We start from the raw sequence: 20,600 nt of genomic DNA on the forward strand, positions 1-20,600 counted from the left end.
TTTTTTTTCCATTACTTTCCATATTATTTTAAATATAAAAATATGACACGGAAAATTTTGAAAAAAATTTAAGCTACATGAAGTGACAATAACAATGAGTAATAAAAACTTCTAGTGTCACTTTTATAATCAATTTGAACTATTTATTCACAAGATCTCAAAATCCATTATTGGGGACGATTGTTTGTATCAGTGTGACACCAGTGATTTTCCCTGGTTTTCACGAAAGAATAACGGAAATGTAAGCATCGTTGAATATCAGAAGAATTTAAATTTGGAGAATGCTAAAACCCGTTTATTTCTTTGCGTCTTGCCCTCTGTTTCATACTTTTTTTATCACAGCAAAGCTGCACATTTGTATGATATCGGAAATTAGCCGCCAATTCGTGACAGACAGATAATAAATAGTACATACAGAATGTCCCGATATGTCGTTTACAAGCATTACTGTAACTCAGGTATATAAAAACAAGTTATTTTAACTTGAATAAGGGGGATGAAATGCAAAAGTGATTCATAACCATTGAATGAAATAAAAGAAAAGGATGTACCAGATAAAATATGCAACACAGATTTGATAGAATGTTAATTTACAATAGCCCAATTTTATTTATGCTGCATTACTATAAAGTCTCATTCAACAAAAGGGATACGATAATATCAATTGACGAGCTGAACTTATTGTCAACAATAGAAGGAAAAAAAATCCTTTGGATTATTTAAAGTAAATGTTCGAAAGAATGAATGTTTTCAGCGATACATGCTCGGAAAAATGCAGAGCCAAGAGAATTTCGCAAGATTAGCATTGTTTACTACTACAATACATAGAATCGTAATTCATTAATAGTAACAGAAATGTACCATGCAAAGATACCTGAAATAGAATGTTTGGTTTTTGTTTCGAAAAAAACAAACATAATATCTAATTTGCATTTCATTTCTATCATTATTAGTAATTTACTCTTTTTAAGAGCATTGAAGTGTTTTTAAAGAATATAAGAACAGAAAACTCATATGTCGAATCCTCGGAAAATCGTTCTTTTATTTCTTGTATTCGTATATACAGCCCTCCATTGTTTTTTACAGAATATACAAACACAAAACTCATGTCGAATCTTTGCAAAATCAATTTTTAAATTCACGTATTCTTACATAGAACACTTCATAGATTTTTAAAAAACATAAGAACATATAAATTACAGAACAGCTAGATACATATGTCGAATCCTTTCAAAATAAATTTCTACCTTCTTGTATTAGTATATAAAACAACCATTGTTTTTTACAGAAAATAAGAGGACAAAACTCATGTCGAATCTTTGCAAGGCCAATTTTTAATTTCTCGTATTCGTATAAAGAATACTCAATTGTTTTTTGCAGAATATAAGAACTGAAAACTCATATGTCGAATCCTCGGAAAATTATTTTTTAATTTCTTGTATTCGTATATACAGTCCTCCATTCTTTTTTACAGAATATACAAACACAAAACTCATGTCGAATCTTTGCAAAATCAATTTTTAAATTCACGTATTCGTATACAGAACACTCCATAGATTTTTACAAAATACAAGAACAGATAAATTATAGAACAGATAGATACATATGTCGAATCCTTTCAAAATAAATTTCTATCTTCTTGTATTAGTATATAAAATAACCATTGTTTTTTACAGAATATAAGAGAACAAAACTCATGTCGAATCTTTGCAAAACCGATTTTTAATTTCTCGTATTCGTATAAAGAATGCTCATTTGTTTTTTGCAGAATATAAGAACAGATAATTCATATGTCGAATTCTTGGGAAATCACTTTTTAATTTCTGGTATACATACACAGGAAAAATATTGATATCGTTAAAAAAATTCGAATTCGAGATTTTGACGGATCTCCACGTTTCAAACCTTACTGAGTCCGAGAAACACATTTCTAGAATTATTTTCTTGCTATCTTTGAAAACAATAATTCAAAAACGTTTTGAGATTAATGGATTAAATTTGATATGTGTGCTTGCACCAAACATATAGATTTATATGACAATTTGAATGAAATCTGTACAAAGGAAATGTGTCTGTTTGTCCGAGTAGAAGTGAACAAGGTAACTACAAAACATAAAAAGCTAGATGGATTAATTTTAGTATCTAAATGGTAGATTTGTACGAAATTTTAAGTCAAATTTGTCGTTAGGGGATTTATATCAATCTGTACATCTGCATATACGTAAATGTGATCATTCAAAACCGCAAAAATTTCTATTAATGAAATCTGGTATATAATTTTGTTACTGAAATTATAATTCTGTATCAAATTTTTGTTTCAATCAAACGGAAAAAAAAAGCGTCGGTTTTCTTCTCTACACTACGAAGTACATCTCATTTTCGAGATTCTGAAAATAGAGAATCCGAAGATACGATTCGTTCAGGGTTTAGCGCAAGATCCACAATTTTTATGCTGATAAAGGGAGATAACATTTTTATTAGGCAGTAAACGAAAAAACTTTAGAAAGATATCTCAGGCAGGTAAAAGAATAATCGAAAACTATTGCATGCATTCTTTCAAATGGATTAAAGTTAGTTCACAAATTTGTGGAAACTGTGGACATAAACAGAAAATCCATAAAATAGTATTGCATAACTATACGTCTTGTTTATAATCTACTAGTCGTTAATGATAACTAGCTGTTTTACCAGGGATATTGATTGCATTTCATTTCATTTAAATCGTCTGGATATAACTTCATGTCTATTGTTCTATTAAATTCTCAAACATTAAAGTCATATGTTCTTTTCATCATATAAATGAACCACCCATCTAATGGAGATTAATCCCATGTCATCATAGCCTTGTTAAAAACTCTAAGTTGTAGTTCATCTGTCTTCTAAATTTTGCAGTGTTGTAATTCTTTTTTTTTTTTTTTTTTTGCTTTCTTATATATTCTCTGTACCTCCTCTGTACCTCCTTTGCTTTCTTATATATTTCTTATATAGGAGGTACAGAGAAAATATTGAAATCGTCGAAAAATTCGAATTCGAGATTTTGACGAATCTTCACGTTTACCACCCTGAATTCGGAACACTCAATTTGTAAAATGCTCGTTTGCTTGTCTGTCTGTGACAAAGATAATTCAAAAACGTTTACAACTGCGTGAATGAAATTTGGTATACGACATTTACACCAAATTTGTACATTTCTGTGAAGTTTTGAGCAAATTCCGTTCAGACGAAGTCCGTCCGTCCGGTTGTTTGAATTTAAATTAATATGATAGCTACAAAACGAAAAGAGTGATATGAACAAATTTGGTGCACATATTAAACATCTTTAAAGTAGATACATTTCAAATTTTGAGTTAAATTGAACAAGTAGTTTAATGTCTCTCGATCGGTACGTTAAAAAGCATACAAATTCGATAATTCAAAAACTCAATGATTTAAATATCTCAAATTTGGCATGTGGTTTTGTGATTGCAACTGTAATTCTGTGTAAATTTTGGTTTTCATTCAGGAAAAAAAATGGGTGAAATTTAGCTTTATTACAGAATATGTGAGAAAGTTTTGTGGTGACCACTTCCCCTGGTTATTTATTTTGTAAACTGCAAAAAAATGGAAAGAAAATCATGCGATTAATAATTAATGAAGTAATGAAAATGGCTTGAGCTTCACGACAACAATATGTTTTTGGAAATGTATTAGTTGTTTTTATTTATTTATTTATTATTCTTATTTATTAATTGTTTTTATTTATTACCTTTATTTATTTATAAAGATTCAGAAAAAAAACTGCACAGCTATAACATTTGTGTCATTAAAAAACATTTACTTTTTAAATCTGAAGTAAATCACAATTCCTTTTTGTGCAATAATATTTTCTTAACTTATTAGGAAAAAATAACAAAATTCAGTCAAATTTATAATCAATTGAAATTTAAATTAAAATTTCAAAAAAAAATCTTTGAGTTGCATTCCCACCCTCCACAGTATATATGTGCTAGATTTGGTTGCTGTAGGTCAAACAATCTGACCTGTAAAGTTCCAACACACACACACACACACATACAGATAGACAGATGCACAGCCAAACTCACATTCCTCTTTACTATTAATAGAGATATATTTAAGGAGAAGAAAAACCCGGAAAACTAAAGAGCCAATCTTCCAATTCAAATCATTGGTATGATTTCACTTCTTCTAATGTAATGGCTCCTGCCTTCTGGACATGTCAATAACAATCGCTTACGTCTCACCATTTTCAGGAGATATCTAGTGGGAATTCTCTATAAGGAAAACACCGTAACGAAGCCATCCAGCGTCGATCATTCGTTCCACTGGTCAGCTACTATTCTCGGCCCACCATCTTCGACAGATATTGCAAAATAAATTCATGACTTACCCCAGCCTCAATAATTCGACCGATTTCTAAGTTTCTTATTTATTTTGCCACTTTGTTTGCTATTTATAATACAAGAACCACTAAAAGTTCATTCAAATTGGTTGGCATGACTAAATAAATGCTAATAATATTGTAGGCGAGCAACTGATCGTCTAAAATGCCATTTTTGACTTCAGTTGAATATTTTTAAAATCCAAATAAAATAAACTCGAACTTTAAAAAAGTGTAGAAAAAATCTTTTAATTAGACACACCCTTCGGTTATAAATAAATAGTACAAAGTCTAAACTACTTACGCTATCCAAAGGACAACTGCGACACACAACAGAGCGACGTAGATGTCCATGTTTCGCTATCAACAGTTTTTCCAAGTGTGAGACGGTTCTAGACGGCTTAAAAAAAGAAAAAAAAGCGAAGTGCTAGATGAACTTCAAGATTGTGAGATTAGAAATAGGGCACCCGTTTTAGAGATTAGAGAGCGCTTGTTTTTAAACAAAGGGCGCACACTCTCCAAATAAATTGCTACGATTAAAGAGTGACAGTGCAGAAATATACAAGAAAACTGCGTAAACAAAAATTTGGAAATCATCAAATGTTTGTCCGAAAGCAATATAGATAGCATTGAAATGATATGAATATTGCCACTTGTGACTGAAAATATAGTTTTTTTTTCGGATTTCATGTTACAGTAAGAACCTTTTATCTAGATTAAATTAAATATAAAAATTTCAATATAGTCCTCAGTTTGGAATGAATTATGCTGCTGAATTAATTGATGTAAAAAAAAAAAAAAGAATCCCCATTTTGCATCCGAAGAAAATATGCTGTAAAATAACTCTTGTGCTTTAAAAAAATATATATATTGACCCTCGCAGAGTGTTGTGTTTGGGCCCAAGTTTCAATTTCTGTCCTTCGGGTTCGGAATTTGACATGCTCTCGCTATATGGCGAGAGTATACACCAAAATAAATTTATCTAAGCCTTTGCGTTTTTCAGTTATCATTAGGGATTACAATACCTGTGTACCGGGATACCGAATACCGGTATTTGGTGCCAATTGTACAATTTTGTAATACCGGTATTCACAAGTTTAAATACCGTTTTTTCGGGATTTACTAGAAATTTTTAAAATTGTCTCCACTATATGTTCGGGATCGCAAACATAGCAGAATAGTATAAGTTTTTGTTTTTATGTCTCCCTAACGGGCGAAACTAACTAGACTGTGAATAAAAAGTTGCATCGTACAATCAAGAGGAGTGATAAAATACTGTTTGACAACGGATTGTAAAACCCTCCGCGCTTTTGCGCATGCGTTAGGATGGGTTTAATTCGACAAAATAGGGGTGAGAGGAAAGATTAAAGGACGGGGTGTTTACATTTAACAATGAAGACTCGCGGTTTTATGAGACGTAAACATTACAGATAATTAGTAATACAGAATGTCTTACGGTATTTACATAATTGTAATGATTTTTAAAATGACGATGAAAAAGAAGAAAAGAGACTAGCCAATTCAAATCTGATCAAGTTTATAGTAAATTTTTTCTAAATTTTTTACCCGCAAACCTATTTACATTCAGAATTCGGTTCAGTTATCGAAGATTATGATGATACTAGTGTCGATAGTGAAAAGGAATTGTCTCTTGAACAAAAATTAGAATAAATGTTAAATAGATTAAAAATTCAACAAACCAAAGTACAATACAGAAATTAGCTATATCCGAAACCATCTGACGAGAAATCGATTTATTTGAAAATGAGAGATTTAGAAGAAAATACTTGGAAGAAGTATATCGCGCATTGCTAACAGTACCACCAACTAGCGTAGATGCCGGAAGAGCGTTTTCGACAGCTGGTAATTTTTGCACAAAATTACGTTTCAGGTTTAATGACAGTACAATTGATGCATTATGATTTTTAAGATCACATTTCAAAAATTTGTAATAGTACCACAGACTGAATAGTGATATTTACACTTTTTTATGATTTTTTTATATACTGTTATAATTTATAAATTACAAATTATTTTTTATGATATTTACACTCTCTAATAAAACTGGCAAGTAGAACAAAGAGACACCTGTGTTTTCTTTCTTTTTCTAAAATTTCTACTACCGGTATTAAAACCGGTATCCCGGTATTAAGATCTAAAAAATACCGAATACCGGTATTTGAGCTTTTGGTCCGATATTGCAATCTCTAGTTATCATATTCGAACACACGAAAATAGATAAACCAACAAAAGAATGCAAAATTAAAAAAAAGATAAATAAAGGATCAACATTCGGTCAAAACAGAAGCCAATCTACAATTTTATGGGAAAACCAAATGACAAATTTCATTCATGAATTTTTTAGCAATTGTCTTCTCATTCACCCTAACTACATAAACAGCAGATGGTTTTAGTCCATAATTTCATAGATGTACATAATTTGTTGGGCAAAGTCCATATATATAAAAAAATCTCATCCGTCTTCTCCTTGCAATTTTCAATTATCATATTCACAAACAGGTCAAAACTAGTTAAAAAAAATTAAAAGACATAAGACAGCATTCATAATTGAATGCTCAATAAGATCGAATGGATTAGCCAAACGAGTAGAGATTTCAGTATATTAATATTATTTTACGGAAAGAAGTAGTTACCTTATATGATCCGAAGTGTACAAATCGAATTTTTACTTGCCCGTGCAGAAGGAAATGATAAGAAATTCCTTCAATTCAGAAATGGGTTTGTTGAATTAGAAAATTGCTGATGACGTAACAGATGTGAATTATGTCTGACGGTGATGCCAGTTATAGAGCCAGAATAATAGTTTCAAATTTCCACAACGTAATTGTTTGCTTTATTTTAGAATGCAGCCTCCTAAACTTTATCATTTAAGATTTCAACACCGGGGAGACGAAGCAGTATTTGATGACAAAAAAAATATAAATTCATTTTTAAATAACCTTTTAGTAAATTTTAATAAATGGCTATAAATCGAGATACTCTGAGACTCTGATTGATGTCATATTCACAGTTTAAGATGACGGGATTTAGAATAACCTAAAAAATCGTTCATTACCTAAACCTAACCTAAAAAATTAACCTAAAAACCCTTAATTATTCTCTCCAATGATTTCTTTAAATAAATACTTTCATAATAAAAAATATGCTCATATGTTTTAAATGTTAATGTTAGCATAAGTACTGAGAAAGTAAAAGACAATATTTGTCGGAAACTTATTACAAAGAAGAAAGTGAGGCGGGGGGGGGACAAAACAGGAGGAGTTCCAACATCGTAACATGATAAAGGTTTAGGCTTGATTCGCCTAATCCAGCTCAAGTGTCGTCCACGTCATCTGCGGGCGGTTTAAAATTACGAGGTTCATCCGAAAATAGCCCTAATGTTACTTTAAAACTGGACGCTAATATAACTGAACTGAACTGAGCCGCCTAAGCTTTGCATTATTTTAAAAAAATTATTTTCAGTTATAGAAGTGGTAATATACATATAAAATCATATTTACTACCGTTGCAAACGCAACAGCTGTGACAATAGAGAGTATTTAAAATAATTTTTTAAAAAAAATTTTAATTGAAGAAAGAATTGAACGAAAATAAGATTTATATCATTTCTAAATTTTTACTTTTTCGTATACGAAGTAACGAGAAATTGTAATCGCCGAAAACTTTGGCTTCGAAGTTTAGGCAAATATCCACATTTCAGATTTCTCTGAATTCGAACGACACGTTTTGGATCTTATGTCTGTCTGACCGTTTTTTTTTTCTTTCTGTGACCAAGATGACTCAAAAACACTATGAACGATTGAAATTCAGAATACGGATGTAAAGCCACATTTATAGATTTTTTTTATCAAATTTTGAACGAAATACATTCAGGGTAAATCTGTCTTCAACTTGATAACTACAAAACGTAAATATTTAGATAGATAACATTTGGTGCATAGGTTTAGCATCTAAAATTAGATTCTAATCAAATTTTGAAGCAAATCTGTCAAAGGATTGACCAGTTACCGATATGCGCTTTAAAATGAATATAAACATAATAACTCATAAACGAAATGATTTAATACAATAATATTTGGTATGTGAGCTTTGGGAAAATACTTACCGTTCTATGTCAAATTTCGATTGGAAGAAAGGCTACCAAAATACGTACGCACGTTAAATGCAGCAAAAATGCTAGATTCACGCCAAAGATCTATATTTCATGATTATTATTTTTCAGTGGCATATGAAGTATTCGTCTCCCGTTGATGTGGTATGGAAGTTTGGAGAGGTGGTTACCAACGCAGGTGCCGTCCTCGTCATCTGACTGAGGTTCAAAATTGAGAGGCCCGTCCCAAAATAGCCCTAGTATTGCTTTAAAACGGGACGTTAATATAACTAAACTAAACGAAGTATTTGCGACCTTACTCAAGTACCAGAATTGTATGCTAGGGAGGGGAATGAGGAATTGGAAAGTAAACGATAAAATTCTGGGGGAACTATTCCTATTGGTTAAGTTTTAAAGTGACGTAAAAAATGTTTTTTTAATGATGAAATATTCTTTAGATCATAAGAGAAATGCACGATTCGATCGATTGTTACTTGAAAATCTAATTAAAACTTTGGTGATCTCTTTCTACGAGACTACCTTCTATCTAAGAAGTAATTATGAACCGAGCATGGTAATTCTAGGTCCAATAATTTTCTGTTTAGAATGTTTAAAATAATTCATCCATTCTTAGGAAAATGAAACTTAAAATTAAAGTGTGATTATTTTCTATTTTGTTTTAAACATCAGCTGGCTCGCCGGGATAATGCTCGTTAAAATGTCCAATTAAATATTTATGTAACTTGGTCTCTTAACAGCCCTTTCAGCAAAATATTTTTAAGCTCCAAATTTTTATAAACAATAACTCATACTATTATAGATGCTGTAGTGAATTGAATTGTGCGAGGATAGAACCTGAAACTTTGTTGTTCGCAGTCGAGTAACAAGACCTCAAGACAAAAACAATTGCCCGTGTTTCGTATATGTCATCTGGCTTATAAGCTTTTCACCAAAGTACTCTCCTCCCAGTGAATCGGAGGTGGGACGAACGATATGGCTGTTGAGAGGTGATGTATTAGCTGTTGATTCTAATGCGCCCGTGCCCATTTGAGCATTTGAGTAGCGCCAAGCGTTATGGCGAGTGTGTGGGGGTGAGTGGTTGCTGTTGCTAATGCTGTTGCACCAAGTGAATCTGACGACTTTGTGTTACTGTGGGTAGATGACGCAACAACAGCTGTACGAAGGTTGAAGGTTCTTTGCCCGAGGTCGCCACTGTAGCGGATGGAATTGAGCGAGGATAGAAGCTGGGACCTTGCGGTTCGCAGTCGAGTAACAAGACCTCAAGACAAAAACAATTGCCCGTGTTTCGTATCTGTTATCTGGCTTATAAGCTTTTCACCAAAGTACTCTCCTCCCAGTGAATCGGAGGTGGGACGAACGATATGGCTGTTGAGAGGTGATGTATTAGCTGTTGATTCTAATGCGCCCGTGCCCATTTGAGCATTTGAGTAGCGTCAAGCGTTATGGCGAGTGTGTGGGGGTGAGTGGTTGCTGATGCTAATGCTGTTGCACCAAGTGAATCTGACGACTTTGTGTTACTGTGGGTAGATGACGCAACAACAGCTGTACGAAGGTTGAAGGTTCTTTGCCCGAGGTCGCCACTGTAGCGGATGGAATTGAGCGAGGATAGAAGCTGGGACCTTGCGGTTCGCAGTCGAGTAACAAGACCTCAAGACAAAAACAATTGCCCGTGTTTCGTATATGTCATCTGGCTTATAAGCTTTTCACCAAAGTACTCTCCTCCCAGTGAATCGGAGGTGGGACGAACGATATGGCTGTTGAGAGGTGATGTATTAGCTGTTGATTCTAATGCGCCCGTGCCCATTTGAGCATTTGAGTAGCGCCAAGCGTTATGGCGAGTGTGTGGGGGTGAGGGGTTGCTGATGCTAATGCTGTTGCACCAAGTGAATCTGACGACTTTGTGTTGCTGTGGGTAGATGACGCAACAACAGCTGTACGAAGGTTGAAGGTTCTTTGCCCGAGGTCGCCACTGTAGCGGATGGAATTGAGCGAGGATAGAAGCTGGGACCTTGCGGTTCGCAGTCGAGTAACAAGACCTCAAGACAAAAACAATTGCCCGTGTTTCGTATATGTCATCTGGCTTATAAGCTTTTCACCAAAGTACTCTCCTCCCAGTGAATCGGAGGTGGGACGAACGATATGGCTGTTGAGAGGTGATGTATTAGCTGTTGATTCTAATGCGCCCGTGCCCATTTGAGCATTTGAGTAGCGCCAAGCGTTATGGCGAGTGTGTGGGGGTGAGGGGTTGCTGATGCTGTTGCGCCAAGTGAGTCTGACGGCTTTGTGTTGCTGCGTCAAGTGAGTCTGACGACTTTGGGTTGCTGACGCCACAACAGCTGTACGAAGGTTGAAGTTTCATTGACCGAGGTCACCAACGTAGCCGATGGAATTGAGCGAGGATAGAAGCTGGGACTTTGTGGTTCGCAGTCGAGTAACAAGACCACAAGACAAAAGCAATTGCCCTTGTTTCGTATCTGTTATCTGGTTTATAAGCTTTTCACCACAGTACTCGCGCATCACAATGTTTCACAATCACTCGCGCATCACAATGTATACCACTCTAGTTTTCTGTTAGTTTCCGTAAAATTTGAACTTTAAATTGAAACAAAAGAGACTAAATTTCAATTAAAACAAAACAAAAAATATTGTTACTGAAAACAAACATGTCTTTAAAAAAAAATAAGAATACGTTAAACAGAATCGTTCATCATTGAAATCTTATGTGCACTATAGAATATTTGTTACATTTTATGCATTATCTTATTCTATAAAACTTCTCTGATTCATCATAATATTCGGTTTTTAGTTTTACTTTGAAGAGGATTAAATGATTTATATAATAATATTCAAATTTATTTCAGCCAATAAATGTACTGAAAAAATGATGAAAAGTATATTTTATTCAGTCTTTTAATCAAAAGGAATCATATTGAGCAAAATATTCCTAACATTCCAACATTTAAATGTTAAAAAAAATATCTCTGTCTTCTGCAGCCAAATCCGACTAAGTTATGAAGTTTTGGACAATTTTAGGACAAAATACAACTTTCAAAATTTTAGGCTAATAAGTTGAAGGGAAACTCCGGGCGCTGATTGGTTTATGTTTTTTGAAATGATCAATGGAATTAATGGTCTAAAATCGTGCGTTTTTGTAAGATAGTAATATCCAAATTTTTGTAAGTTACCCAGTTTTAATTGCAATAGAGAGGACTTTTCATTTTATTTAAAATTCTAATAACTACATTATTGAGGATCTGTATAAAAATATAAAATTCATTATTAATCAGAGTATACATTGTTTATCTTTACTTCATTTGAACCATTTCTTTTTTTATTATTATTAAATGTATATGCATAACATTAATTGTTTAGAAATCAAATGTTAAAATTTGATTAAACTTTATATATAAAACTGTGTTTGCCTTATAAACTACAGAATTATTGAATTAACCAGCGAGAGTGGTCTCCTAAAAACTTTCTCGCTTACTCTCTAATAAAGGTCTCTTCCCAGAGACCACCGTGCATGATTTTGGCATATAATAATTGCGAAATATTTGCCTTTGGCATAAATTGAGCCTTTTTACTTAATCTTTCGTAGTGAACCTTGGCGAGTGTTTTGGCGATTATTTTCTGGAATGCGATTAACATTATCCGAAAATAGAATTTGTGTTTAGAATGCGTTTTTCCGGGCTGATTAAAACAAACATTGTCATATAGCTGCATTTGTAGCCACAAAATCTCCTACAAAATTTCTTACACTTAAGTCATTACCTTTTTGAGTTACTGTGTCTCCAAGCTTCTGAAAGTAGATAAAACTCTAATTGGATATATCTCAATACTTGATAGGTGTCTAGACTATAAATATTAAATTTGTGTACCGAATTTTAACCGTCTAGTTCTCTTTGTTTTGTAGTTACGTATTAAAATATATCGAACAGACATTCTTCCTCTAAACGGATTTTGCGCAAGATTTGACAAAAATCTACAAAACTTTTATCAAATATCATTCGTCTAACTGAAACCTTGTCACAGACAGACAGACGGACACTTTCCAAAATGTATTTTTCGAACTCAGAGATGTGAGAAACGTGGTAGATTTGTCTAAATCTCGAGTTCGATTTTTTTTTTTTTTTTTTTTTTTTTTATTACAGTACTTTTTCTAAACTAAGTATATGAGAAATTAATAACATTGGAGATGTAAAAAATTCAGAGAAAATCGTATGTTTCGTTTTTATTTCATTTCTTACAGACACGTGCTGAAAATTGCACTTCTTCTAGAGTTAGTTCACAGTAGAAGTTAATTTGGTCTTTTAATTTGATTTTTTGTTAACATGATGGAAACATTAATAAAAACTTTTTTCCAAACACGCTATGGCATTCATGAAGTTTAACTTTTATTTTTATATTGTGTGAAATAAATCATTCGAAAATATGCTTTTCAAATAATTATTATTGATATATTAATTATAATTTAGAATTAATTATAAATTATAAATTTAGAATTCAAATAATTAATGTATTAATAATAATTATTTGAATTCTAAATTTTAAAATATTTTTTAAAACTTGATTAAAAATAGAATTTTATTTATATTTTCAAAGAAATTAGTGTAAATGAAAAGATTTTCTTTATTACTTTTAAGATAATATAAAAAAAGTTATTTTTGTATGGTAACATTTTCCGATATTATCGCGGAAAAATGCCAAAACTTCGCTTCATTTGTAATGAAATAAAATTCTAATTAAAATTTTTTAAAAATCTCTCCGAGATACGCATTTTATCTCTCAAAAGAATATATGTGCTATGATTGGTAGTTTTGGGCTGTACAGGGCCAACACACTCTTATGAATTCTCATTACTGCAATACTATGTAAGTTAAAAGCATTTTTTTTTTTTTTTTGCCGAAACCTTTTATTTCCCGTCCCGCATTACCATACTAAAAAAAAAAAAAAAGAAGAAAAAAAAAAAAGCGTATTTTACCTACATTTGAAGTTTGATCCATGAATTCAGTGATACCTTGTATCACTGAAATTTCTCATGTCTCGTAGCTGTTATCTGGCTTATAAAGAGTCACCACATTACTCCCCCTTCAGTTCGTCGGAGGTGAGACGAACGATTTTTTTTGTCCTGTTTTTGCTGTTATTAGTGGTGATATATTGGCTGTTGCGCCTTATCCATTTTTTTTTTTTTATTGGCTGATTATTTATCAGCTTCCTTTATTTATTGGCTGATTATTTATCAGCTGCATTTTTATTGATCCTCGCCTATCGATAATAGTAACACTTTCATCCCTTAATGCCAAACAGCCAGAATTAATAATAAATATAAGAAAACTTCAATGAATAAAAAATAAAAATGAAGAAAGCGTTTAAAAAAAACAGTGTTTTATGCTCTCTTTTATTTAAAGTCAAAATGAATATTATAAGAAATAAAGATTAAAAACTTGAAAATGTTAGAATAAAACTTTCTGAAATTGCTTTTATTATTGTATTAAAAAGAAAAAAATTAAAATCAAAATTATAAAAGTCAAAAAACGAAATCGAAAAATCATGAGGTTGGGGGGAAAATAGGAGAAGGCTATAAAATCATAATGGATATCACAGGAAACAAACGTGTTCCAAACATCCAGTAAACTTTCAAATTACTTAAAGTTAGCTAAAACTTAAAAGCGTACAGCAGGGTTCATACGAGGCCAACTATTGCGCCCAATAGAAGGTCATGCCTACTTCAGGAAGATCACATGACAGCAATGGAGCAATGGCAAATAATTGTCCCGATGAGATAACCATTTGACATTGTCCCATTGGGGTCACGTGATCGTCTGAAATAGGCATGACCTTCGATCGCGCGCTATAGTTGGCCTCGAGTGAACGCTCCTTAACGCTGTGGCGGTAACTTCATAAGCCAGATAACAACCTCCGAAAAGGAGTGTATATTTTTGTCTAGTGGCTTTGTCACTCGGCTATGAACCATAACGTTGCGAATTCGAACCTCAAACTTGCACAACGCTTTTACGATTATTGATTTGATTTTTCAGATTTATAATGAAAAAACATTCTTTTTAATATATTAATGAAAGCATTTTTTGAAGTTTCTTTTGTAGATTAAATCTTTCTATTTGCACTTATATTTATTTATTTTTCAACACTCCGTATATTGGAGAAAACCAGATTAGCTATTAACTGAAATGAAATGAAGTTTATTCATGTTAAAGGTAAACATGTTTTGAAAGTTTCATGCTGTCTGCCGGTTACCAAGTGCACATTATTACAAGTTAATATTATTCATTAAATTTTCTTTGCAGACGGTATGTTATTGCATTTGCATTATTTATAAAAGGCATGTTTTAATTTTGTATTAAATTCACCATATTATATTGAATTCTTATTACTATAATTTGAATTATAAGTGAACATTGTGTGATGTTTTTCATAGCTGTGATTAATTCTAAAAGTTTGGCTAGAAAATTAGAACTATCCTTGACATCAGAGTTGTATTCAACAATTTTTTCATGCAAACATAAATCCACCTTTTATCCCATTTTGCATAAATAAATTTCTAGTACATCTAGTACATCCCATAAATAAATTTCTAGTACATTGACGTAATATTTTTTTAGGTCTGTCAATTAAAATTTTTGGATTAAATAACTTTTTAAATTCAGCTAGAAAATATTGGAAGGAATGCTTATATTCTTCCCTTGTCCTGATGATACATAAAGTGCCTCGTTATCATTATTTGTAAATATTTTACGAAAGTTGAGAGAGGGGGGAGATTATAGGAAAATTGAAATTTTCAAAAAATATCATTTAATCTTTGATCGAAATTAAGAAGAAAAATATAATTTCTTTTAAAATTTGAAAAATTTATAAAAGAGAAAAGAAATAAAAAATGTTCTGTCTCTGTTAATGTAAATTTTTTAGTATTTTCTGAGACTAATAGTTTTATGAAAGTTCAACCAATTTATATTTTTGAGTTCCTTTTATAAATATTGCAATCCAAACTTTTTTAGTATGTCGGTCAAATAAATTTAAAGTTAGGTAGTTTTAATGACTCTTCTGTTCTCAATTATGTAAAGCATTTTTTAAAAAAAATATTAAAATTTACTAGGGATTTGTTCCCATTTTTGATCAAATATATATGATTACGGAAGAATTAAAAATGTAACTATAACTTTTTAGCTCTATAAGAAAGAAAAAAAGAAACAATTTAAATTTTTATTAAACGAAAGTTATATGTTTGAAACTGAAAGCAAAACATAAATAAGCTATTTTAATTATACAAGAAGATTGTGTTCTTCCTGTTAGGTAATTTTTTCTTGATGTTTATTTTTAAATGTTTCAATTTCTTGTGGGTTTGTTTTAATAAAAATACTAAAATAATATAACAAATTATTTTATAAATTTTTTTTAACTAAGAAAAATTCTGTTGTTAATTTTATGAAAGAATTTCACCATCAATTAACAATTACTCATTATATAAGATGCATAATAAACATATTTTATATATGTTTTTTCAATTATTTATCAATATAAATATTTATTCATTTTTTTCCTTTGTTAGAAAGAAATTCAAAAGTGATAGATTTTTTTTAATATATGTAATTTCATTTATTAGTTAATTAGGTTATTTTCTAAATTAGTCAATTTCAAATTAAAAATAGAATTTTGTTTGTATTTTGATTAAATATGTAATTATTTTACAGAACAATGGAAACCACAAAAATATTATGGCCAGCATTAAAATATTCCAATCGTTATTTGCTAAAATTATTAAAGCATAGACACTGCAGTAGTTTAAACAGCACCTGGAGAAGTTATTCTACTGAACAGCCACAAGCCCAAGAAGTTATTTCAAGAGAAAAAATTCAATTATCAAAACCTTCTATTGTTAAATGGAAACGACCACCATTTCTTAAAGATATTTTTCTGGGTAAACTTGATGTAGTATGTATTGTTTCTTTGTAATAATTTTGAGATTTTATATTTGATTTTAAAATATTCTCTGTTATTTCCTGTAAATTATTAGATTAAATATTATTCTACATTTCCATGTAAAAGTATATGAAATATCATTACAGATTATTATTCTTTACTGCATACTGTTATTTAGCTCTAAAGAGTTGTTAAAATCAATATGGATTCTATTAATCTTTTAACTAGTTTGTATCTTTTAACTAGTCTCTGAGATTCAATCATTGCACCATTGATATTTTGATATTAAATCAGTTTAATTGATAAACAAATCTGAAATTTTTTGCCGATGACATAGTTTTCATCATTATAAGAACCATCAAATGAAATCATGCCACCTATTTAAATAATTTACTTGACTGACTTTCTAACTGAATTAATTATCCTAAACTTGCAATTTTATTTGACATATATCAAATATTAGTTTTTAAATCAATTATTTCCATGGGAGTTTTCAAAAAAATTAAGGGACAGGAAAATTAGAGTATAATACTTAAAATTAATAGCTATAAAATCAAAATCATGAATTACTTAAAATATCTAGAATTTTTTTTTTAATTATCATCTTTACCTCAGATATTAACTCTTTTACAATTAATCTACTTGTTTTGGTAAATATTTAAGACATATTGAATTTTTAATAAATTTTTATCCATGATGCGGATTGAATTCTTCATTGGTGAATGAGGTGAAGCTGTCATCATCAAATAAATTTAAAACTCTATGGCATTCAAGAAATATTATCATTATCTTAATGAGCATCATTTGTTAATATTCTGGACATGATACATACCTCATCTTTTCTTGTTTATACTCAACCATGGTACATTAAAATGCAATTATAATTTATTGCACCATTTTTGAAATTTTAATCTTATTATTAATGAAAGCAGCTTAAATTTTTATTCTAAAAAATATCTAATTTACCTACTGAAATTAAAATGATATATGTTATAGAAAAATCAACAATTCCAAATTTTGAAGTGTTCATTGATTGCATCAGGGTTAAAAATGTATTATGCCTTGAATTAGGAAACCAAAATTAAATTTTTCAGATAATTTTTTTAATTAGAAATGTTATGATTTCTTAAAAAAGACCTATTTTATGGTTAGTATAAAGAAAAATCTAATTAAAAAGGATCAATTCATTCAGTAATTCAGGGCGTAGAGAGATCAAACTAATGCCTCTAAACTTTGAGAACAAATGTGTTACTGCTATGTAAAAATTGATACTTATATTGAGGAAAATTTGAATTATCCCACTCCATAATCCTATTTAAAATCTCATATAAGAGATTTAATTAAAACCACACTGCAAGAATGCAATATAAATTCATTGACAGAATCATATTCTTTATTGAATATGGATTCAAGTCAATAAATTTGTGGCATATGCTGTGGATCCAACTTCTCTGAAATTGTAATGGATATTTAATTTATAATTTTGTTGTACTTATTTAACTTGAAATTTTCAAATTCCCCAAAACTGCTTATGTAAAAGATAGAAGATGAGGGTTAATATTTTTTAAATGTATTTACAGTGTTCCATCTAAATGCCAACGGAAGCAACCAAGAAAATTTGATATAAAACAATTTGTAGAGACATGCCTACATTTCTTTATTTGAAAAGTATATTTCAGATTGCATTTGTGATAAACCTAATAACTAATAACTTCTTTTATTTACATATATTTAATATTGGCTATAGTGTGGTTACTTTTGTTTGACATATGTAGAATATCTAATGAATTAATATTATTTGCATTATGCTCTAAATTTAATTCTGCAGTTGTTGTTTTTTTTTTTTTTTACTTTATGGAAAATATTCCTAAATCCTGGCTTATATGCATCTCATGTCCTTCTGGAGAGATGGAACTGGTGGAGATTAAATAAATGAGTGGGAAAATATTTGAAATATGATAGATTTAACTACTAGACCTCTCTGTTTTGTGGATTTTTGAAGTAATCAGGTTTTAGATCAGAAAGTTGCTTAAGATTCTCTGGTCCTTAAGACTATTATCACAGCCTTTACCATTTCATGGATAAAGTGTGTATAACTTGTGTTAATCTAAATTGAAATTTGATATGAATGTGCAAAAATTTCGTCGGATAACATTAAGTTATCTGAAATGTACAAAAATTTATATTATTATTTAATAATGTTTTTCAGTTGTGTGATAATTCATGATTAGAAATTTTTTTAAATGATTTTTTTTACCCTTGACACTTAATAATATCTGATAGACATCATTCATTTCATATGCAATTGTACATTTTGATGTTTCTGAAACATTTAGAATTGTTACTCGTGAATGTGAAAATCATGTGTTTGTTCTGTTTTATTTATATTGCTCATGGTTACCCTCCCCTTTTCAATGTATATCTTTTTAAAAAAAAAACCTGTGAAGTGATGCCATACATTTAAAAATTAATTTAAGAAACAAAACAACTTGGCACTGTAGAAAATGTCTAGTTCTTTTATATATTTCAGACTCTTTTTAGCTATTTCATACTTTGCAGAACTGGCAACTTATTATTTTATAATGTTACTTATTTATTGTTCTTTAAACTGTATGCCATCTTGATTTAATATTATATAGCAATGCAAATTTCAAAATAAAATGTTCTGTTTTGAACTTATTATTTCTAAGTTTCATTAAACCAAATTAAAAAATATTTTTCAGGCTTGTAAAATTTCATTTTATTTATATGTCAATGACTTAAAAACCCTATAAAAAGTAAATAATGGGAAGTATTTTTTTATAGGAATTATTAGCATTTCCTGAAATTTTAACAAAGGAGCAAGTAACTGAATTAGAAGATATTGTGAAAAATCTCAATGACTTCATGATAAAAAGAGGTATTTTGTTAATAATTGAAAATTTGTTCTAATTCTATTCATATATTACTATAGTTATATGAAAATGTTTAATATTTGGAATTGAATTTTAAACATGCTTAACTTGTAAAATCATTCCAGCATGAGTTCATTTTTTAATGTAATTTTTTTACTTGTTGTATAGCAAAATATCTTCGTTTTAATTGTGCCTAAGTCTGATTTAATACATGAGCTTCCCCCCTTATAAAACTTTTAATTTTCTTTCCTATGATTAATAATAATGTTATAATCTCTGACTGTTGATAAAATTATAAATTTAATCTTCAGCATTGAATCAATCTATATAATTTAAAATAATAAAATAGAAAGAGATTCTTCTGAATGATTTCACTAAAATGAGATTTTTCTTCTTCTTCTTTTAAATTTAGAAATTAATTTTCTTCTGCTGAAAAATGCCAGAACAGACACTGAGAAAATTGTTAGTTGTATTGATATTAATGGGCTCTTGCTGTTATCAAGGAATTTTAAAATACATTGCTTATTCATCTTCAAAATGTTTTTTTTTATTAATAGTCCTTTAAATAAAAAAAAAATGTAAAATATTATAATAAAATAATATTTTTTTTTTTTTTCTGTTTAAAAAACATAAAAAGGTGTATTTTATTGAGCTGTATTAAAGAATGTGCTTTGTAGATAGTTTTTAAAGTAAAAAAATATGTGCTAAAATATTATAATAAAATGTTGTTTTCTGTTAAAATATATAAAGTAAACATGTAAAATTTTGTAATACATGAATGATTATTTTTTTCTTCTTTTTCTTTGATAGTAAATTCACAAGAAATTGACAAAAATGCAGTTATACCAGAAGATGTTTTACAGGAATTGAAAGAAATGGGTTTATTTGGTCGTATCATTCCAGAAAAATATGGTAATTTGGCCAATTTTTAAATGTCATGAAATTGTGGAATTTTATTGTATTAAAATTTAAATTTCTTTCTGTATGCACATTTTAGAACACATTTTTGAGTTGCAATAATTTTTGTAAATTATTATTGTCATGGAAATTTTGTGTCAAAAAGAAATTCATTTTTATAATATTTATTTTTAATTTGATTATATGAATCATTTATTATTTTTATAGGTGGTTTAGGGCTGTCTTACACATCATCTACACGTTTAAATGAAGTTCTTGGCTTAGATTGGTCTGTAGCAAGTACTTTAGCAGTTCATGAGTTCTTTGCAGCTGAGGTATATAATGCATAATTCTAATTCATGTT

At 30.0% G+C, this 20,600-nt stretch overlaps 2 protein-coding genes across 2 annotated transcripts in view; one reads left to right on the forward strand and one right to left on the reverse strand.

Moving 5' to 3' along the window:
* Nucleotides 1–13,513, reverse strand: part of LOC129961890 (cytochrome P450 3A21-like) — a 44,727-nt gene extending 31,214 nt beyond the window's left edge. The window contains exons 1-2 of the mRNA XM_056075510.1: nt 13,496–13,513; nt 4,683–4,778 (exon numbers count right to left, since the gene is read on the reverse strand). Coding sequence (XP_055931485.1) covers nt 4,683–4,732 — 50 coding nt within the window. The 5' untranslated portion in view covers nt 4,733–4,778; nt 13,496–13,513. The remainder of the gene's footprint in view (nt 1–4,682; nt 4,779–13,495) is intronic.
* Nucleotides 13,514–14,704: 1,191 nt separating this feature from the next.
* LOC129960721 (complex I assembly factor ACAD9, mitochondrial-like) overlaps nt 14,705–20,600 on the forward strand; it is a 28,445-nt gene continuing 22,549 nt past the window's right edge. Inside the window, exons 1-5 of the mRNA XM_056074315.1 lie at nt 14,705–14,818; nt 16,217–16,457; nt 19,251–19,344; nt 20,150–20,251; nt 20,465–20,571. Coding sequence (XP_055930290.1) covers nt 16,221–16,457; nt 19,251–19,344; nt 20,150–20,251; nt 20,465–20,571 — 540 coding nt within the window. The 5' untranslated portion in view covers nt 14,705–14,818; nt 16,217–16,220. The remainder of the gene's footprint in view (nt 14,819–16,216; nt 16,458–19,250; nt 19,345–20,149; nt 20,252–20,464; nt 20,572–20,600) is intronic.

The sequence above is a fragment of the Argiope bruennichi genome, chromosome 2, assembly GCF_947563725.1.
Source record: "Argiope bruennichi chromosome 2, qqArgBrue1.1, whole genome shotgun sequence".
Lineage (NCBI taxonomy): Eukaryota > Metazoa > Arthropoda > Arachnida > Araneae > Araneidae > Argiope > Argiope bruennichi.